Source organism: Plutella xylostella, chromosome 13, assembly GCF_932276165.1.
Source record: "Plutella xylostella chromosome 13, ilPluXylo3.1, whole genome shotgun sequence".
NCBI lineage: Eukaryota > Metazoa > Arthropoda > Insecta > Lepidoptera > Plutellidae > Plutella > Plutella xylostella.
In genome coordinates, this window is record NC_063993.1 from 11,644,954 (window position 1) to 11,667,701 (window position 22,748).

Sequence of the window (22,748 nt, forward strand, 5' to 3'; positions counted from 1 at the left end):
TCAGGAGCATCTGACATTTATTTATGAAATCATTCGGAAACACAGGAGCAGTCGCCTCGCCGCGGCGCGATATCATTCATTGCAAAACGGAACTGATAGGAGTCTGCTTCACCCGAGGAGTTATTAATTAGTTATAATTTTTGCGAGGCTTATCAGAGGCGGCGGCGGCGGCGGCGTTGGGCAACATCCGCCCACACGTGCTATGGACGAGCCCTCCTATCTGTTAAATTTCGTAACTGAAACATGATTTAATCAAAATATTTCAGTTCGATGACAAAGCGGTGCTCCAACGAGATAAAATTTGATATATAATGTTGTGTGTAGATGAGGCTTATCTCGCGACACAATTTTTAAGCTGCTCGACGAATACCGCAAATTTTATGATTAGATATTTTGTTTAAGAAGCACCTTTGAAGTACACACGCGAGTATGCTGTAGATACACAGACCTCACAAATATAACCCAAAAATCAACCTAAGTAATATAAAGTTTTGATTAAGAATATAGGTGTGACTACCAAGTATCAATGACGTAGTTCTGAAGATGTCGGAATAAAATAAGGAGTACCTATGCAGTATGCAGATAAGTCTATTGGAGTATGTATGAGAATAACTAATATGTAATCTGTGCTATGGGTGGCATATGGACGTACGGACAGACAGACATAACGAATATATAAAGTTTAAAGGAAATCTTCTGAAAAAAACTGTCTCTGTTCAAGAATCGAACTCAAAATGACGTGGCGTCGTTGGTAAACCTACAGAGTTGTACACAAGAGCTACATCACCAAGTCACTTGTGTTGTGTGAAATGATAATTAGATCAATATGCAAACATTCACAAGGAACTAGCATTACCTGATTTGGTGCTAGCGAGCCTAGCGAAACTTGTAATAAGGTGACATTGAAAATAAGTGACCATGGCACCAATAATGTTATACATACATTTGAATAAAACGAGCAGGGGCATCGTCGGAGAACATAATATAGACAGTATATATGAGCATGTGTGTAGTTTTGATTTAGCGCATTAGTTCGGCAAGTGGCACAATTAGATGCGCGGCGAAGTCAAGTGGAGGGCAATGCGAGCAAACGGCTTTCGATGCTTCAAGAGTCATAAACAAGTTATAGCTGCTACCCGGCGACGTGGCTCCCCGCGGCCGCGGAGGGTTGTCGAGCTGGAGGGCGCTCCACGCCGCTTGTCTCCTCGAGTGCTGCGGCGGTGACTCAGCCGATACAGCCTTTTGTGACTGGCGTAGCGTACCTGTGCACTCCACAATAGATCAAAGAGAACTTTTGCATACATTCTCATTTCATAGCGATTTGCATACGAGTAGAGTTTGTACGTTCTGTGATAATTTCCTTTGCAAGTATCACTCATTAGTCTACTATTCTTAACCAATATAGTATAGGGTGGAAAAGATAGTTGTAGCAACAGTAGTTAGGTATAATAAGTTTTAAGGCGTATGGTTCGGAAACGGGACATCAACGTTGTACTAGTTCACCGAGTAGGCAATAGAATGATGATGCTCATGCCCAGGGTTTCTCTGAAGGACCACATTAGAAATTCATATGAAAGCCGAAATATACCTTGAATTCTACAAGGTTAAGTGGCAGTGGGCCGGCGCATTATATGCCGAAGACCCAATGATCGGTGGGCTAAACGTGTTCTCGAATGGACACCACAAATGAATAGGCAAACGTAGAGTTGGACACCGTCCGGCCCGCCGCCGCCGCTGCGACGAGACTTTTGGCAGGATGAGGAAGGCCAATGACAGATTCTTGTGGCTCTACATCGGACGAGCCTACAGCCTAGGTCTGGAGTCTCAGACGGTTTACCTACTGTATTTGCAACAATAATGTTACCTGTCCTTGCTGCTACATCTTTCTTTTCCACCCTGTATATTCGTCGCATTGGTCACTAAATGACGATAATTTGTCGTGTCAATTAGTAACTCTTTAATAAACATGAACCGCTAATGCATTGAGACATTCGTCGAAGGAAAATTACTTTAGATATGCTTAAATGCTTTACATGTACATACATACATATATTGTATATGTATAGAGTACTTATGCTGAATTTATACAAACATCAATTGTCGGGAAGATCTGTATAGATGTCATATATACTACCTACTGTATGTAATAACATAAGTTGTTTTCTTTGAATAAAGATTTATTCTATTCTATTCTACTAAGGATAATCCTTAAAAACCTTCTTGTTGCTTCCAACAGTTTCAACTTGAGTCACTTGAGCCGCGACGTGACCGAGATCTAAACAAAAGCCTCGTGCGAGCTGCTGCGGCCAAAATATGCAGATAACGGTGCCGGTGTGCCTCCGCCGGGGCCTGAATCATGTCTCACGGGAAACAAAGAGTGGCCGCGAGTGACGTCACCACCCGCCCCCCGCGCGCCCCGCAGCGACTGATAACAAGCGATACGACGTGATAAGCAACTGAAACTACCGTCGCTGTCTCACATAATAATCCTAATTAACTGCTTTATGAAATATATTTCACTGGTTTCAGCCGCGTTGTTCTTCTGTGGTGGTTTAACAATAAGTGGTGCACCTGCAGAAACAGGAGACGGTGTCGTCGGGGTCGTGGTCCTGGTCGCGGGGCGGCGCGGCGGTCGCAGGGGGCTCGCTGCCCACGCTGCGGTACTTGACGTGCAGCACGCGCCGCGCCGCGCGCACGCCGCTGCGGCGCAGGATGCCCACCGGCCAGCGCCGGCCCTCGCCCGCGCTCATGCAGCCCCGGACACTCGCGACGCCTGCAGCCGCGTGCGCACCGCGGCCTACTGCGGCACATCTCGTGTTATCGCGCAGGTGAGGCCCGCGCCGCCCGCGCCGCGCACTCCGCCGCGCCGTCTCCGAGTGTGAAAGCGCCGCCGGGGCCGCCGCGACACTCATTAACTCGTGTTTAAATCGGCGCAACAAAAACAATGGCCAGTTTATCAACCTTGTGGAATGAATACACACAATACTGATCATTATGACCAAACTGAATTCATAAAAACCAATAACTTCGTTTTTAAAAGTGCAATGGCCTTTGCACATTCTTAAAATCAATGTCAAGATCATCACATCACCTCAACCTGCTCATCTCACGAGGTACATAATACCTATTTGATGACAAGTTATTAGTAGCTTACGTTAAGTTACCTTACTAGCAATATTGATTTAAAAAAATAGTCAATTTAGCAGAAGGACCTATTTGTACCTTTAATAAAATATAAATTTTTGCTTAAATTAATTTAGATTTCCTGCATTGAAATAGACTTTATCCAGTTGTGTAAATAAGACCAACTTTAACTTAACCAAAGCGACAGACACTAACAAAAATGTATTTAGAATCTTTGTACCATTAAAATCAGTTGACAATAATATGTTCTGTGCCCTGTTGAGTCGGAGGAAGTTCTATGTACCATCTGAAAGATGAGAAATTTACTATCGAGTATACTCCTTGTGACACAGGGCTCGTCTCAACAAGAACCTCAGTGCTAAGTTAATATAAACTTTTAAATGGTAAAATTTAGTAATATGAAGTTGCTGTACTTACTAATAAGTTAGCATTTAAAATTTTAGGGGGATTTTGAAATTAATTAGCTATGTTTACTCTTATGTTTTATGAATGTCTTGATTATGGTATAATTTACCATTAATTCCTTTTTCTCATGAAATAAGCTATTAAATTATCAATCAATTACATCATTTACTACCTACACATAAAGAAAAATGTGCAGAAACATGTTTTGTAATGAGCAGACTTCATACATTACAATATAAACATTGCCAGAGTCCAATCCCATAATGATGATGAACCAAGATTGTCACCTTTGCCAACTCCTCAAGTCGCCAGAATAGTGGGTTGACTTATGACTATTTATAAATCCACTACTTGCCCAAACACAGCTCACTGCTGATAAGTAATAAATAACATTGATGAACTTATTGTAACCTTATCAAAGTAAACTTTCTCTGATGTTTAGTTCTCTGAACCCTGCATGCCTAGACGCCCCTTATTCTATACTAATATAATATAATGCCAGTGGGCTCAGCTGATAGAGCAGGAGAGTGCAGGAGGCTCCACGGGCGAGGAGTCGGGCCACGGGCCAGGCCGGGCCGCGGGCGGAGGTCACTCACCCCATGAACCAGTCGACGGTGTCGCGCAGGTACTCCGGTAGTCGCTCCAGCTTGACGGACTGCTGTCACCGCCTCGCCACGAAAAAAACAACAATGGACTGCGACAGTCCAGCTACTCAGTCCACTTCCCCCGCACGGTTATACAGACTGTCCCATCGCACTCCCGACCGAACCATAACAAGCATAACTAACTGTACACTATCTGAATGCAACTAAATTCTTTAATGCCAACTAGAGCGTATCACAGTCACAAAAGTTATTATTGAAGGAAATTTTCACTGAAGCAGCTGAGTTGAATTCGCCATGTTGCGCAACCCGAGCGTTTATTTTTATAGAATTGAGCTTCGAACGGCCTATTTTTGCGTGTACATTTATCCCCAATAGATTCTCACAGTAAATAACAAATAACTTCACGAAAAATTAAATTTTTGTTAAATAAATTTGAGTTTTCTATAAAATTTTACGAATGAAAAAGCAAATCGTGAACTTTATTTTTAAATTTGACATTGCTGGCAACATTTCAAAACAAAATGTCACTGTCATGAAATTTATCGATTGTTTCTAAAATATTTGTAGCAAATTTTTATGTAAAAAATCTCAAATAATTAGCTTATGGCTTTATGAAGCTTTTAGAATGATAAGCAATATTTTATAGCTTGCAAAAATTATTTAATCGTAAAGTATGTATAAACAAAAAAAACTGAACGAATCGTTACGTTTAATTTTTGCATTACATACATCCATCCTGACATCAAATTTTTGTGCTTTTGCTCGGGGCATAAAATTGACATTACAAACTAAACGCAAATAACCTCAAAAAGTTGACATTAGAAAATTTCATAGAAATTGCCTTTTAATAATTTAAGAAAATCAATATCGTAATTTCGAAAACAAAATGTTTCGTCTACCATTCGAAAATCGAGTAGATCCGATGGAAGAAAAGCGTCAAGCTCGAGAGAACACCATCAATAGTGTTATCACATTTTGTGTTCTTTGTGCAGCTATAAGACTGAGTGAGTCTCTTCTCTTTATCTTTCATTATAAATTTCCATTCCTTGTTTAACATACTTAACAGTAAATATTTTAACTTGTGATTTCTCTTCAGTGGCACTGGCACTATGTTTTTATGATGCACCTGATGGTATTCTGGCATGTTCCATCCCATAGATCAAGTTATTCTTTGCCACTAAGTATTCCTATGATAACACTTCTCTGGTCACCTTTCTTAATGCAAAAGGAAGGTTCATGGCTTCATTTCGTACATGTGGTAGTTAGACCTGAGCATTCACTTTAATCTGACTGGCTAATCCTTTCACCACAGTGACGAAGGGTAAGAAGACCATTCCTAGTACCTAAGTTATAAAATACAGAACCTTGCAATTTAAGTTTTTATTTTCTTTCAGCTCCTGTTATCATTGAACACAGCGGATTTTAATTTCTGTCCTCACTCGAGTACAAGGCACTACAGTGATGAGCTGCCACAGAAACTGGTGCGGTGGAGGACATTAAACTTAACATGTGGCACTCGAATGCCTAACCAACATGTAGCATCTTGCAATACTATTCAATAGCTGTTATCATTCCTTATTAATAAAAGAATGTAGTTTGTTGTTACAATGCCTTTTTATTTACACTACTTTTTGTTAGATTTGATGCATTTATTCTGAATAGCAAGAATATGTAATAGATACAAATGGTATGGTATGAATACTTGAAGAAGTCTATCTGCTATGGGTAGATCTGTCTGCTGGACCATTACTTTTCTAACTATGGACTGAAAACATTGATTGTGACCACAACAACTCACAAACTTTGAAGTTAACAAAATAACTTCTATAAGATTATGTTTTTCATGGTACCTATAAATTAGATTATCTATTAGGCTAATCCTATTACACCTATAATAAGAAGAAAAGTTTTTGAAAGGCTGTAAGGAAAAAATATAATGCTATGTAACCTATTTCTGTTTTCTGAAACGGAGGAGATAATACTAAAGGCACTATTGTCTAAAAGCAAAGTCAATCAAGTTTTTGTAATAAATTACACTGAACTTTATTTCTCACAGTGAGTACATATTGACCAGTGCGACTGAGCCGCTCGCTTCAGCTCACTTCACAACTTATTACAACTCAAACATACATTTCTTACGCCCGAGGAATCGTCTGCTTCGACATTATTTATCTAGTTAGAAAATCCTAAAATCGATAATACAATGAAATTTAAGCATTCTTACAGTTTATCACTAAATCCATTTAGCATTGAAAATAAATGATCATGATATATAATAATAAAATTGATTTAAGTTCTCAATATATATATTTTTACATTTTAAACTAGAACGCGCTCGACTGGACGCGGGGGTGGGGGGTGCAATCATACTTCCAAACGAACACTATACATTGTATACATTTGTAAAAGTATCAAAATCGAGTAAAAGGCCTACAAAAAATTATCTCGAGATACTAATATGTGTTTACGTTGTATAACCTAAAAATTGACCTATTTAACACTGGATACGCCGATCCACGGCGGGTCTAGCGTTAAAGGGTAACGAAGGTATTTTAACTATTCGGCTTAATTATATTTATAAAATGAGATGAGCGCGAAACGAAAGCTTGCTCGTGAGTGTTGTAGGCTCGGGGGCGCCGAGCGCGGGCGCGGGGGGCGGGGGGCGGGGCAGGGGCGCTCAGTCCTCCGCCTCCTCGTCCTCCGACTCCTGCTGCTGCAGCCACGTCAGCCACGTGTTCACCTGCACACAAACACACACACATACATAAGACGGTACACATAATGTCGGTTATACGCAGAAGGCGCTCTATCGAGATATAGAAAACTAGTTGTTCCCGCGCGCTTCGCTTCGCCTTAAAAAGTTTTCCCGTGGGAAATCCGGGATAAAAACTAGCCTATGTTCTTTCCCACCAAATTTCATTCAAATCCGTTCAGTAGTTTTGGCGTGAAAGAGTAACAGACAGACACAGTTATTTTCGCATTTATAATATTAGTTAGGATTAGGATAGTGGATACAGGCTGTACGACATACCTGGAACAACGCCTCGCCCTTGCCGGGGTAGGCGTCGGTGACGTCCTCGCGCCAGCGCAGGAACGCGTCCTCCTCGCACACCTCCAGGTTGTACAGGTACATGAACCAGCGCAGCAGCATGCCTGCACGACAACACATTACATATTAATAACACTTAACTTTAAGACTTTTAAATAAATTACAAACTAACCAACGTAAAAAATGCCCTCAACACTATCTATCTATCTATCTATCAGCAGGTCAGGCCCCAACCTACGCCAATGTCGCGCGGACACGCCCTCAACACTAATAGTCGCATAACTTTTGAATGGCTAAGCCCATTCTGATAAAATATGGATAGTAACACTCGGGACAACATTAGCTACGAACCTGGAAAAACAAAACAAATATCGGTTCAGCCATATGGAACAGTGGTGGGAAAAACGGCTACATTTTGATAACACGCTACAGACGCTATGTTACACATTTATAGCAGGTTATTTAATCCGCTACGTTATAACGATATTCATCATCATCATCATCAGCCAATAATCATCCACTGCTGGACATAGGCCTCTCCCAAGGAGCGCCACAACACTCGGTCCTCGGCCTTCCTCATCCAACCACTACCCGCCACCCGCCTAAGGTCGTCAGTCCAGCGGGCAGGAGGGCGTCCCACGCTGCGTTTGCCTGTTCGTGGTCTCCACTCGAGAACTCGTCTACCCCAACGGTTATCGGTTCTTCGGCAGATATGACCAGCCCACTGCCACTTCAGCTTGCATATTTTGACAGCTATGTCGGTAACCTTAGTCCTCTGACGGATAACGATATTGAAGAACAAAAAAAAAAAATTGATGAAAAAAAAAATTGATGAAAAAACCAATGAACTTTCCTTCATACTTTACAGGCTTAGGACTGTCTATAATGGCACATCACTGTTTCTCTTCATTTTTATGAATTATTGTCAAACGTTCTTTAATTGCAATAACTATTTACACAAAACACTTTAAAACCACAAAGTAATATCCTTTCAATGTTTCATCCACTTACGAAAACACACGTAAAGTAAAGATAGGTAAATTGTACACAAAGTTCAATCACACACAATCACAAAACATTTAAAATACGAAATTGTCCTCAGAACCAAATTGTCCGTTAGAAAGTACCTATTTACACTTACACAAACACTATTTATTTTCAATTTTACACTAAACCTAAATAAACACTATACCTATTTTAATACGTTACTATTTAAACTATTTATTATTATGTATATTTACAAATATTTATTTACAGCACGCAAATGCAACAAAACAAACAACGCGATCGTAATTCGTAACGTTGCGCGAGGCACAATTAGCATAGCGGCCACCCGTGGCCGTTGCCAAATCGCGACTGCGGAGCTAATTTCAGCAGATAGCGGAGCGCTATTGCGTAGTGAAGCTTGCAGCTTCGCAGCGTCTCGCTCTCTCACACGCGAGTCGCGCGACGTTGCACCGTTGAGAGAGCGAGACGCTACAAAGCAAGTGAATATCGCCTGCGCGGTTATCGCGCGCCACGTCTCGCGGCTGCGAGAAATAGCGGAGCCGCTCCGCTATTTCTAGCAGTAGCGTCGTGGCAACGGCCGCGGGCAGACGCTGTCCAATTTTGCGAGCTAAGATCGCGAGGGCGCGTCGCGTTATAATTATAGCAGCATTTGCGCGTTCATAAAGCGAATGCTATTCGTTGCGAGCAAATCACTTGCTATGTTTTTTAGCTATATGTTATATTAACCTCCACTAATATGGAAGCTACGCTGCCACAGACAGATACACGCATACAGGGTGTCCCAAGTTAAAGAAGTACACATCCGAATCATAGTGACACAACTCGTCATTCTAAACAACTTTTCCTATAAACTTTTGAATATTTGCGAATTCTGTTTTCGCTAAATCATAGAAACTTTGTTGGTAATATATAATGTGATTGTTTAGATTAGTTTAGAATAACGAATTGTATCACTATGGTTCGGATTAAACTTTAACTTGGGACACCCTGTATGCGTGTATCTGTCTGTGGCAGCGTAGCTTCCATATGGCTGAACCGACATTTGTTTTGTTTTTCCAGGTTCGTAGGTAATGTTGTCCCGAGTGTTGCTATCCATATTTTATCAGAATGGGCTTAGACATTCAAAGGGGGTAAAAAGATAGCTAGTAAGTAATACTTACCCTTAGGGTACTGGTGCTTGTGCGCGTGCACCTGCACGGCGTACACGGCGGCGAGCTGCAGCTCGGGGCGGCGCTCGAGCAGCGCGGTGAGCAGCGGCGCGTAGGCCTCCAGCAGCGCGCGCTCGCGCTCCACCGCCTCGCGCGCCGGCGCCGCCACGCCCGTGCCCGCCGCTCCCACCACGTGCTCTGGAAGGTGAGGGTGAGATGGTTATGTACTGGTAGTGTAAAGGGCGAAACGTGACTTGGCACTGGTCGTTAGGTAGACAGGCGGTTCACCGCAATTTGTCTGACATCTTGATCAGCGCCTCAGTCGGTAACGTTCGAAACGCAACTGAACTCCGATGAACCGCCTATCGATTTACCTATCGAAAAGTTAAAAATGTTCGTTGTTTGACCCCTTTTTGTAAATGCACAACTATAATTAATGCACTCAAAATAAAATATATCGCTAGTTTTAAAGGTTTAGCAGAGGCTGAATATGATTGGTGGTATGTCTGTTATACGAGTTCATCTACTCAGATAAACAAACTCATGCAGCGACGGCCAACGCTGTCGCAGAAAAGCAGTTAATAAACACCTCTCGGTGGCCGCCGTCATTACGCGACCTGCAACACACACATACACAAATAACACGACATGACCTGTAACGCGTCGGGTGTTATCGAATATTTCCCAATAAACACTAGATAATAATGAAAATGCATGATTTGTTATAAGTGTGAGCGTCCACGACTGAGCGCCTAGAAATGGAAACAATAGAAGCATCCAGTCGAAATCCAACTGCGATCAAAATGTAACAAAATAATTATGTGCACATTAAATTATAAACCTAGTAGCTGACTTGCGCTGAGATGCAGAAAGGGACTTTAAGCTCATGTCGCCTTTAAATGTATAGGCAGCTATGCTTTGACAGTATACGGATACAGATCCTTTCTGCCACTCAGCGTTGCAAGCACAATCTTCTTTTTTTTATTGGGGCAGGCCTTTAATGAGTATGTTTATTTGCAAGCGGGGCTATACCATTGGTACCAACCTATGCAACTGTGGTACCGCCCCCCAGACTATGGACCATTTACTCTCCTGTTCCCAGGTATTTGTTCTTGGGTCTTGGATGTGCCCGTAAAATGGCAATAGGCCCGCCCCTATTACATTGGGACTAACATAACACTCTGGCGAAAAGTGGGTGCAGCAATGCACCTCTGCCTACCCCGCAAGGGAGTACATTAGTACAAGGCGTGAGTGCGCGTTTTTTTGTTTTTTTTTGTTAGGTACATACCGGCGATGAGCGCGACGAGTGCAGAGACGAAGGCGGCGTGCGCGCGCACGGCGGGCTCCACGTGCGCCTTGATCCAGCGGTACAGCGCGGCCGGCGCGGGCTCCGCCGCCAGCTGCCGCGCCAGCTCCGCCTGCGGGGGGGGGGGGGGGGGTCAGACAGGGCACAACTTTTAATGTCAACATGAGGACTCGGCTAAGCCACTTCATACGAGATTACTTGTAATACCGTCAAGGTATGTAAGTAACTTTAACTTGTGTTTTTGAATAAATGATTTGTATTTGTTGGTTGTTTTATATAAAAAGGGCACAACATTACAACATGTTGGCAGACAGACTCGTCTATACCACTTCAAACGAGATTACTACCATTCATCTACCATTACAATGTGTATCTCGTCACTAGTAAGTTAGCTATTGCTATAGCTTCGAAGTGGTGCAGTGTCTGTGTCGCTATACGTGACGACACTCACTCTCTGTTCATTCTTCCCTTGCCGTAAATAAAGCCTTTGTCCAACAGTAAATCATTAGATTACGGATTAATGATTATTATTAGAAATAGAAATACAGTGTCCCGCGTTAAAGTGCATATCCTAAGGGTAGTGACACAACTCGTTATTCTATTTCACTTTATCGCGGGACACTATACAGGGTGTTGCAAAAAAGGGTATACTAAGAAACCAGCATGTGCAGCATCTTATATCTAAGCCCGAAACTGAAATCAGAATTTCAAAATTCGTGAAAAAAAAATTCATTTTCCATAGAAACTTAGTTGGTCACGTGACTTTTTTACTATGGGGAATTAATCATTTTTTTCGCGAATTTTTAAATTCTGAGTTCAGTTTCGGGCTTAGATATAACATGCTGGTTTCTTAGTATACCCTTTTTGCAACACCCTGTATACGGTGAAGTAGACCTGGTATGGTACCCACCTGCAGACGCAGCTGCGGTACGAGCGCGGACAGCCCGTGCTGCTCCACGGCGTCCGCCGCGCCGCCGCCCGCCTCCGCCACGTACGACACGATGTTCAGCTGCAATACAACGGACACACACGGTCAGTGAGGTAGTCTAGTCAGTAGCACTTCCTCTCGCTTGCGAATCACCTTCGGAATTACGTCATCATTATGTATGTATCTATGTAAGTATGTGATGAATGTAGGTATTGTGCACAACAGTATGTCCAGCAAATAGGCGACATAGTCATGTTTATTATAACACTCATCAATAGAGTTTCCGAAACAGACGAGCGTGTATGTAGAGGAAGGGAAAGAAGTATGTCAGGGTGGTGGCCCGTGGAGGTCCATAGTCTCTGCCTACCCCACTAGGAGAGGTGATGGTGCGTACCTTGCTCTCGCCGTAGAGCGTGGCGAGGCGCTCGGGCCCGGCCAGCGCGCGCAGCTCGCGCAGCAGCTCCAGCAGCAGCGGGAACTGCGCCGCGCCCTCCGCCGCCGCGCCCGCCTCCGACAGCGGGATCAGCTTCTGTACACACAACATATGCAGCATTAGTAGCATTGCAGATTATGTTAAGGACATCATTATTATAAACAACTAGCTTTTCCCGCGAGATTTGCTTCGCCTAAAAAGTTTTCATGTGGGAATTCGGGAATAAAAAGTAGCCTATGTGTTAATCTAGGGTGTCAGCTAACTCCATCCCAAATTTCATTTAAATCGGTTCAGCCGTTTTGTCATGAACAAGTAACAACATATTCACAAAGTTTCGCCTTTATATTATTAGTAGGATTTCATTTATCTAACATAGCATTTGAGTGACTGGATTTTGGACGGTCGAATGGCGTAGTGGTTAGTGGCCCTGACTGCTATGCCGAAGGTCCTGGGTTCGATTTCCGGCTGGGGCAGATATTTGTTTAAAAGACAGATATTTGTACTCGGGTCTTGGGTGTTGATATTTATATTTAGTATCTATCTATCTATGTATTTGTGTAGATATATCAGCTGTCCGACACCCATAACACAGGTTCTGCCTAGCTTGGCGTCGGATGACCGTGTGTGAGATGTCCCCACATATTTATATTTAACGAGTGACCCGCACGCCGTATTTCTGGGACATGATGTCCTCCTCATCGTGATGCGATGACAGCTCGTGTGTACGTACCTGGTGCACGGCCTCTGCCAGCAGGCGCGGCAGGCGCGCGTGCGGGTGGCGCGCCGCCACGGCCGCGCGCACCGCCTCGCCCACGCCGCCGCGCTTGATGCTGCGGATCAGCGCCACGCACGCCCACGCCTCCGCGCCCTCTGGAACCAGGAACACAATACATGTTAGCGACGGATTCAAAAAATCAAAAGCTTCCCAGAAGAACTATGTAACCAAAATTTTACTAAAAATCATTTTGAAGACAAACTTAAGCGTCATCTAATAAGTGCATTGTAAAGCATAGTTTAGTTAAGTACCTACCATGATCCATGTATCCTTATCTTAATATCTGTATTCCTGTTGTTGTTACTGTGTTTAGTGTGCGACGACGCTGTGTATATGTGGTTATAAATATGTAATACCTACCAAGAGCTTGCTTATAAACTGCAATAGCAGTTTGGCAATTTTTGTAAACTGTAACCATGCATGTTGTTTTTTGGTTAATAAATAAATAAATAATAATAATAATAACTGACAGTTTCAATAACTCTACAGTGCCATAAAATTATCTGTTCCAGTGACAGCTCACATAAATGTCTAATATTTCTTAATTCTATAAGATTTTAAGTTTGCTGGTATTGTAAATTCGCTCTTGTGGTGTTAATAAACCCATCTAATCTTTTACAATATACAATTCATTAGTAAGTAATGAGATATGGATCAATTCAGTTCGCTCTCACCGGAACAGATAAGTTTGTCACACTGTATCTACCGATGACTGGTAGTTACAACCACACAACCTGTCAAAATCGTATGTATAGTGCCACAATCTTATCTGTTCCGGTGGCGACGTCGCAGAGATCGAATCCAGTGATGCCATCGATAAAATTTTGCCTATTTCTGGTTTAAACGACAATGCATTTCTGCTATTACCTATTGTTTTAATTAGGTACATTCATAAGCATAAACAAATCAAAATATGGGGTTCATAGTAAATGAAAGTGGATATAATATATCAAACGACATTTGTTGTACCTATGGAAAATATGTGCACGGCGAACAGAAATAAAATTATTTCTGATTATGTTCTGCTTCTGATATAGGAGATTAAATCTAGATTACAATGGTATAAGTAATATATGTGGGTCGTGGGAATAACGAGATAGATAGACTTAAAAAAAACTATTAATTAAGTATTATTTTTGAACACTTTATTTTACATTTTCTAAAGTAACAAGAAACAAGAGCATACAATAAAAAGAAATTCAGACAGTGTGCAAAGGCTAATTCATCATCATCATCAGCACGGGTCTCCTTCCAAAGGCTAATTGCCAAAAAGCAATTTCTTTCAACCAACTCTTGATAGGTTGGGAAAACAATGACATGTCATAAATCATCATTATTTCGTCTAAAATCGCTGCAGGTGCGCGAAATTCTTCTTGGTATATTGCCTAAGATTTAAAGTATCATGTCACGTTCTCACACCTGTAATCAAAGAAAAATAAAGATTATACACTTTTCATCACGAGTATCACGACCCATCCCGTCCCCACTGCTGGGGCACGGGCCTCTCGGGAAAATATTTCATAAAATTACATGTGAGTATATGGGTAAAATTATTCGTCATATTTGGCAACACTAACCTGTAGCCGCTGCAACTCGATCTTCCAATTTTTCAAACGGAATTAAAGGCGCCTGAATACGTTATTCTTCCTGTATAAAAGCCAACATATATAGTACTACTTTTCTTGCATCACATTACAGCGCTTTTGGCAGTATTTCACCCAGAAAATCACAAAACAAATTAAATAACGTAGCGTCAGCTTCTTCGAAGAAATTGACAACTCAAATAACGCACAGAGTATGAAATGACGTTTGACAATGACGTCTCGTTGTTGCACATTTTGACCACCAGAACAGATAAGATTGTGGCACTATAAGTAGCTCTACCAGTCATCGGTAGGAAACTGGCAGTAAGCAATATTTACAGGATAAATGTAAGCACGGTCCTAGCCCGTTGGTAACGAACTAACACCAGCAGTGGCCGCAAGATGGCATCAACAGTCACATGCCAGATATGTAAGAAACGGGTTGATTCGAAAAATACCATGTACTGTTCGGAATGTCATAATTACTATGAATTTGAGTGTTCTGGATATTCACAGAAGTTGTTTCGTTTAAAAGATGCAGATTCTAGGAAACAATGGAAATGTAAAACATGTGAAAATAAAATTATAAAGAATTCTAACGTAACAATGAGAAAGAAATTGTCTCCAGCTAATTTAACAGCAAAAATAACTCATAGTTCATCGCAATCTTCACCTAAGATCCAGTCGTGTGATCTAACGGATTTGCATCTACTTACTCCTGGCAAACTATCAGATTCACCTGAAAAGTTTCTTTCAAGAAGTATGGAACATATACCTACGGAAACTGTACCGATCCATGAAATGAAGGATACTATCCAAATGTTAAAAGCACAACTGGCTAGCTCGCAGAACGAGTTAGACACTACTTTAATGGAAAATTATGACCTGAAAACAGTAGTATCCAAATTGAATAAAGAAAATAATACTCTAAAGCTATTGTGTCAGTCCCCGCTGCCGGAAAATAACTTAAACCTTAGACATCCTATGACTACGGTTATACGTCATCAGAACACAACCTTCACGCCACCTAGACGACAAACTAACTCACTGCATGGCGAATCGGTGGTAAATTTACAACGGAACATTATAGACTTAAAACAAGAATTGAAAGAAGCCCAAGATGAGATAATGAAGCTTAAAGACAAACTTAGCGCATTTGAAAATAAACTGGAATCTTCTTGTGTTTACTCTATATCACAAGAAATCGAATGTAGAGATATTACAAATCCGACATTTTCATCAGAGTATACACAAACTATGCCGGACTCGATACCGAAAACCCCGCTGACATCTCAAATAATGATTCTCAGTAACATCAAACGGAGAGACATTGTAAGTACAGCAAAGTCTTTGTTACCTGAACACCAAATTTGCCATTACCTATATGAAGGTGGCCATATACAACAAATGATTGAGGGATTAGAGAAGAAATTAGAAGCCTTTACACAAACCGATTACTGCATATTAATGATAGGTGAACATGATTTTAAAGTGACAAAGAACTACTCTCTAATTGTAGAGAATATTCGCGAAAAAATATTGTCTGTTCAACATACAAATGTCATTATAATGCTACCAACTTTTAAGTGTTTTGGTTCTGTAACTCTGTACAATAAGCGCCTTGAGAGCTTTAATAACCTGCTCTATTTGGATAACGAAATCTATCAATATGCTTATATAATGGACAGTAACAAAAACTTGTCATACTCGCATAAGATGTTTAGTTATATTACTCATCACATAAATAATTATGCACTAAATGTAATCTTCAGAGACGTGTCAGTATTAATATCACAAATTAAAAGACAGGAACAGGATGCATCATGTGAGTTAGTAAATTCAGAAACGGAAAACTCAAACCATATGTTTTTTCGCTCTTGAGAAACAATGCACCAATGAAATAAAAAAATGTAATCTTAGAATTTTTCATCAAAATATGTGTGGTGTAACAAATAAGAAAGATGATCTAGAATTGTATTTTCAAAATTTAGGAAACAGTAAACCCCATTATTTATGCATAAGTGAACATTTTCTTAATGAATTTAACGTGTCTTTGTTTAACCTGAATAATTATACTCTGCATTCATACAATACAAGAACTCAAAAGAGAAGAGGAGGAACTTTAATACTAGGATTAAATGGACGTCAGTCTGAGGATTTGGATATATGTAAAAAAATGTACAGAGTTAATAATTTTGAAATATGTGGTGTTAGAGACGATGAAACGAATTTGAATATTTTATGTTGTTACAGAATTCCAGGAAAACAGTCATTAGGTCCGTTTCTTGAACGACTAGAACAATTATTAGAGTATTTATTTGACAAGCGTAGTATAATATGTGGAGATTTTAATATTGACGTGTTGACAGATGGAGAGGATTTACAAAACTTCCAGACATTACTTAAATGCTATAACTTCCGATATTTGTACGACTGTGTTACTTTTGTTCGGGGTAGCGCGCAATCTGGACTTGACAACATGATAACGAACCTTAGTAGCGATGATTTCAGGGAACTCTCAACAGACGACAATGGCTTATCCGATGGCCATTTTGCACTTCTTAGTGAAGCAACAGTACCCATTCATAATGTAAACCAACAAACTCATAACGAGTTTACTATGGTCCATCGAAGATCTTTTACTGAAAAAAATAATGATGTGTTTAGACAAAAAACTACGGAGATGAATCAGAATGTAGAGACAGTAAATGGCTACCTTGAATTATTCTGTAAAAACTTTAATGAATCATTTGCACTAAAGCCTAAAAAAACGAACCTTAATAAACAACAAAAAATTAAATGGATATCTAAAGGAGTGAGAGTGTCAAGTTTGATGAAGAGATTTTTAAATACTGCTGATAAAAGTTTAAACCATGACACTATCACAAAATATCGATCTGTTTACTTAAATATCTATCGGAAAGTAGTTCGCCAAGCGAAGGCCAATTCTGTTCAAAAAGAAATAAACAAGTCGGGTGGGTCATCTAAGGCAATATGGAAAATTGCAAATAAGCATAGAAATATTAGTAAAGATACCCTAAAGTCAAAAATATTACTCAAAGTAGAGAACAACTTAGTTAAAGATCCTCAGGAAATAGTGGAAGTTCTATCCAAGCAGTTTAATACACATAACACTACAAATTTGACAAATACAACGGAATCAATACATATTCTCGAGAACTCTACAAATCGAGTGGAAAGAGAGCTTCGTTGGAAATATGTGACAGAACTTGAAATTAAAACAATAGTTAATAGAATGGAACTAAAAAATTCCTGCGGTTATGACGATATACCTATTGTAGTTATTAAACGAAACATAGATATACTCGCAAAGCCCTTTAGTCAATTATTTAATATCTGTCTGACCGAAAACATATTCCCTGACCAACTTAAAATAGCTAAAATTATACCTATACACAAGAAAGGAAGCAAAAATGACCCGAAGAAATACAGACCAATATCCTTACTACCTGTCCTTTCAAAATTGTTGGAAAAACTAATAAAAGCAAGACTGTTAGAGCATCTTAAAGCTTGTAACATACTAAGTAAGAGGCAATTTGGTTACCAACAGGGAGTTGGCACTGTTGAAGCAGTAGACGCCCTCACTTGTGAAGTAGTGACTAATTTGAATAAGAGACTTAAGGTAGCAGGTGTGTTTCTGGACTTAAGCTCCGCCTTTGACTGCGTAGATCATCAAATTTTATTGCAAAAGCTCGAGCACTATGGAGTACGTAATGAACAACTGAATCTTATAAAGAGTTACCTAATAGAAAACAATATGTAGAGTTGAAAAGCATTAATTATGGTGAAGAATTAACTTTCAATTCAAACTGGGTAGATCTCAAAACCGGAGTTCCGCAAGGCTCAATTTTGGGTCCAATATTCTTTATAGTGTTTATAAATGACCTAATAAACTATATTGGATCCAAGATTCCAGATGTGACTCCAATAATATACGCAGATGACACTAACGCTATAATTTCAGCTAGTAATATTGACGAATTAAATGATAAAATAAATTTGACTCTTCAAGAATTCTCAATATGGTTTATGAATAATAATTTAATAATAAATTCTGATAAAACGAATGTAATGCTATTTCAATCGACATGTGGTAAAAATGAAGTACTAAATGTAAAATTAAATGGACAACATATTGAAACTGTGGATGAAGTCAAGTTCCTCGGCGTAAACATTGACTCTCGTTTAAATTGGAAAAAAGAGCTAGTGAGTGTGACAAATAAAATAAGCTCAGCTTGCTACGTATTGCGAAGTCTTAGAAACGAAGCGACTATATCGCAATTAAAAATGATATATCATTCACTAGTTGAATCTCGCTTGAGATATAGCATTAAACTATGGGGAAACAGCTACAAATACAATATCACAAAAGCTTTTGTTGCACAAAAAAGGGCCATAAGGATAATTTTTAGGATATCTCAACGGGAATCATGCAGAGATTTTTTCATTAAACTTGGAGTCTTGACTGTTCCTTGTCTTTATCTGCTAGTTCTACTTTGCGATATGGCTAAGCATCCTGAGACGGTAGAGACTGACGAAGAAAGACTATTTAGACTGACAACAAGAAGGAAGGACATCCCCAGCAAGGGTGGCGCAGTTCTGCCAATGTTGCAAGTTTATATGCACAGTGCTCAGTACCAGAATACGCGGTTATTTAATAAATTACCGTTACACTTGAAATCTGTCAGCAAATACAATCACTTCAAGACAAATTTAAAAAAATGGTTATTAAAGAAATGTTACTATTCTGTTAATGAATTTATAAATGATAGATCATGTGAATAATTATATTTTAATAATTTACTTTGTTTAATGTATTATAATATTATTTAATTGTATTGTAAATGCATGTTAAATTAGTACCTACTTAATTATGTAAATATTCAATGCGATATATGTTGCTCAGAATAAATAAATTGAAAATTGAAACACTGAGCTAAACCTACAAAATTTACTGATTGTCTCTCGTTGACCGAGAGCACTACGCTGCGTCAATCTTCACATACAAATGGATACATACATCGAAGGTATTAAATAACTTTAATTAATTAAATAACGCTTATATAAATGTACAAAAGTGTATGTAATTATAAAAACATAAAAGCATACCAAGCAAGCATATGAATTTGGCAGCGCGCTATTGCCAAAATTCACCACGAGGGAAATAGGGAATTGAACTGTGTGAATGCATTTAAAGTAGGACAGTGTAAGAAGCGCGAATTTTGCTCCTTTTGAGTAGTGGCAATTAAACGGGGATTTGTATTGTGGAAGACTCGTCACGTCACCACATACAAAGAAATTTTAACTGCTCGATCGGTTTAAAAACACCTACACTTGTCCCTCAGCGCAGAAGAGACTGATAAGTAAGAATTCTTAGTGAATGAACTTGATAAATATTCTGATTGCTATAATTTGACTGGAAAAAATTACAGGGGAAACTAGTTTCAGTCATAATTTGAGCAGAGTAGTGAACTTGTCTGCCTACCTTCATCGGAGAGCGCGAAGTCGAGCAGCGCGGCGACGGCGCGGCGCAGCAGCTTGTCCGGCAGCTGCAGCTCGGCCAGCGACGCGGCGGCGGCGGCCAGGGCGGGCGGCTCACCGCCCTCCGCGCCCGCGCCGCCCGCCGCCACCGCGCGCGCCGCCGCCAGCGCCAGCCGCGCTACCTCCTCCTTGTTCAGACCCTGCCGAGGACACACGTCATTGCAGCATCATCTTGAACATATCAATTTATGAAACATTTCAATGAAGACAATAGTTACCTTATCCTTCTTGGGCTTGTCCTTTTTGTCGTTGGCCGGCTTGATGGTGATGGCGGGCTCCTTGATGAGCGGCGGCGCGGCGGCGAACACCGGCGCGAGGGTCTGCGCGGGCGCGGCCAGCGGCGGCGGCGCGGCGGGCTTGCTGAGCCGGTTGGCCGTGAACAGCAGGCTGTTGGCCGCGGGCCGCATCTGCACGTCCTCGAGCGCGCCGCCCGGCGCCAGGCGCGCCTTGCTGAACCGGGGCGCCGGGTCCTTGCCGCCGCCGCCGCCGCGGTGGTCGCGGCCGTCGCGCCCGCCCGCCGCCGCGCGGTAGTAGCCGGGCGACGAGCGCTGCCGGAAGCCGTCGCGCGGCGCCGTGAAGCCGTTGCCGAACAGCTTGTCCTGCGGCGGCGGCACGAGCGCGGCGGTGGGCGCGCCCAGCGACAGCCCCGCCAGCACGTCGTCCAGCGGGCGCGCGCGCAGGCCGCCGCGGAACAGCGCGTCGCGCTCGCGCTCGGGGCGGCGCGGCGGCGGCTCGTCGTCGCGGCGCAGCTGCTGGATGGGCACGGGCCCCTCGCCGTGCGTGGCGGCGCGCGGCACCCACCCGCCGCGCCGCAGCTCGCCCACGTCGCGCAGCATGAAGCGGATGCGCGGCTGCAGCTCGCGCGACGTGGAGAGCGTCTCGATGCGCTGGAAGTACTGGTCCATGAGGCCGCGGCCGCGCTCGGAGTCCAGCACGCGGCCGCACGTGCGCACCAGCTGCGCCAGGCACTCCAGGTCCTCGTGGTGGTCGGCGGCGGCGCGGCGCGCCAGCAGCTGCTGGATGCAGCGGTGCAGGATGGACTCGGACAGGATCTCCAGCTTGCCCAGCTCGCCGATGAACTTGATGTTGCCGAGCATCTTGCACTTGGCGAGGTGGCGGCGCTCCAGCTCCTCGGGCGCCAGCGCGCGCTCCTCGAAGGCGGCGAAGGCCTGCGCGCGGTTCTCGAACTCCGTGCGGCACTTGTTGAGCAGCAGCACCTTGAAGGTGCAGGGCCCGGGCGGCGCGCCGGGCGGCGGCGGCGGCTCCAGGTCCGGCGCCTCCTCGCTCAGCCGCTTGCACAGCTGCGCGTACATGCTCGAGTACTTGGGCTCGTCCAGCGCCTTCTCGAAGATGAGCAGGATGACGCCCTTGAGCACCTTGTCGGAGGCGAGGTCCAGCGCCAGCAGGTCATCGCTGAGCTTGGTGAACTTCTCCGGCGTGAGCTTGTTGAGGATGCCGCGCACCTTGCGGAAGATGTTGTCGTAGTCGGCGTCCTCGTCGCGGCGGGAGCCGGGCGGCACCCAGCGCCGGCGCGGGGCGCGGCCGCCGCCCCCCTGCCGCGCCGCCCCGCGCGCTGCGTCCGTGGCGACCGTGGGGGACCCCGTGGCGCCAAGTGCCTCTACTGACGCCTACTGCCTACAACAACACATACAACAACATTCAATAAAAGTATCCCGAGCTGTCTGAGCGTACAACAAATTCTCCTAGATTTTGTAGCACAGTAAATTGTTTGATTTTTCCATTGATCAGTTGATCACAGCATATTATGTAGGTAATAAAGAGTGCTTGCGCTTTGGAGAACCATAGAAGATCACAAAACGAAACAAATAAGGGAAAGGACGATGAGAATAAAATGAATGCACAATCAAATCACTAATCGATGCCTATGACTGTACTTTTTTTATATGCCTTTCAAGAAGTAAATATGAGGAAGACACAGAGAACAACCACACGAAGATGCAGGGGAGAATACGGCGGCCACATGCGCCTCAAATGTAGAATTACCTCCAAATTATAACAATGTAAACCAATAAGCAGACTGCAGACTACAATACGGAAACCAGGGAAACCAGCCCGATGGCTCACCTCTCCTAACGGAGAAGGAGTAGGAGAGGTATTAAACACTTGAAACATTTTTTTTATCAGCTATATAAATATTTTATTCAGCCTTGTTGTTTAATTTTGTTGTGGTCTAATTTTTGAAAAACATACGATTCCTAAAAATTATTATTTAAACACTTATGTACTTGATAGAATCATAGACGTAGATGAAGGACTATTGAATAAAGAGCAAGTGACGTACAAGATTGAACAAAGACGAGTCAGCTGCGGCCAGCGAGGCCGAGGACCGGGCGCGAGCACCTGCAGCGGGCTGGCGGGGGCGGCGGCGGCGGCGGCGGCGGATGTGGCCTTCACTGGCCTTATGTAGGTACCGTGATGACGAACGACATACGTATAGCTTGCAAAAATCTCCTCAAAAGGAGTGATAGCCTCAATGCCCTCCGCCGGAGTTCAGAAAATCTGTTGCTCGGCCGTTATTAAAAGATTTACGACTCCTTTATCGTAAAAATCATGTGAAGGAATAATTGGAAGGGTATTTAACCTTCGAGTTCGTTGGCTGGAGGGCGAGCGGGCGCCGGCGGTTCACTCGTCTAGCCGGAGCCCGAGATAATGCGCTCAAATAATAATATTAAATGTGTATAGTTTGTGAGAGCCGAACTGTGCAAACGCAAATATTCGCGGGCCGGGTCGGCGACCGCGGCCGCCCATTCAAGTATATTTGGCCATCAACTGCCTCAGCTG

General features: G+C 42.6%; 2 protein-coding genes and 1 long non-coding RNA gene across 10 annotated transcripts in view; 1 reads left to right on the forward strand and 2 right to left on the reverse strand.

The window, feature by feature from the left end:
- LOC105391901 (MOB kinase activator-like 2) overlaps positions 1 to 4,429 on the reverse strand; it is a 68,262-nt gene extending 63,833 nt beyond the window's left edge. For 4 of the 8 annotated variants that reach the window (XM_038112203.2, XM_038112202.2, XM_048624917.1 and 1 more), the window contains exon 1: positions 2,572 to 2,815. In XM_038112203.2, coding sequence (XP_037968131.2) covers positions 2,572 to 2,750 — 179 coding nt within the window. In that variant the 5' untranslated portion in view covers positions 2,751 to 2,815. Of the gene's footprint in view, positions 1 to 2,571; positions 2,822 to 4,145 lie in introns of those variants that run through there. The other 4 variants (XM_048624915.1, XM_048624914.1, XM_048624922.1 and 1 more) reach the window with 3 other exon arrangements.
- A 273-nt stretch (positions 4,430 to 4,702) lies between these two features.
- LOC105391903 lies at positions 4,703 to 5,759 on the forward strand. The gene is made up of 2 exons (XR_960954.3): positions 4,703 to 5,158; positions 5,549 to 5,759. It is a non-coding gene; the product is annotated as an uncharacterized LOC105391903 (long non-coding RNA).
- Positions 5,760 to 6,172: 413 nt separating this feature from the next.
- Positions 6,173 to 21,562, reverse strand: LOC105397388 (eukaryotic translation initiation factor 4 gamma 2). Its single transcript, XM_048624910.1, has 9 exons — positions 20,165 to 21,562; positions 19,891 to 20,086; positions 12,757 to 12,896; positions 11,988 to 12,122; positions 11,576 to 11,674; positions 10,648 to 10,777; positions 9,372 to 9,557; positions 7,186 to 7,307; positions 6,173 to 6,894 (listed from the first exon to the last, which is right to left on the reverse strand). Exons 1-9 carry the CDS (start codon positions 21,257 to 21,259, stop codon positions 6,832 to 6,834), a joined length of 2,166 nt encoding a protein of 721 aa, XP_048480867.1. The 5' UTR covers positions 21,260 to 21,562; the 3' UTR covers positions 6,173 to 6,831.
- Between the last annotated feature and the right edge of the window lie 1,186 nt (positions 21,563 to 22,748).

Excerpts from the sequence above, each read along its gene's own strand:
- LOC105397388 (XM_048624910.1), bottom strand. The coding sequence starts at position 21,259 with ATGTACGCGCAGCTGTGCAAGCGGCTGAGCGAGGAGGCGCCGGACCTG. Across the intron at positions 20,087-20,164 it reads ACAAGCCCAAGAAGGATAAG|GGTCTGAACAAGGAGGAGGT; the intron begins GTAACTATTGTC and ends TGTCCTCGGCAG. Across the intron at positions 12,123-12,756 it reads TGGCAGAGGCCGTGCACCAG|AAGCTGATCCCGCTGTCGGA; the intron begins GTACGTACACAC and ends TTGTGTGTACAG.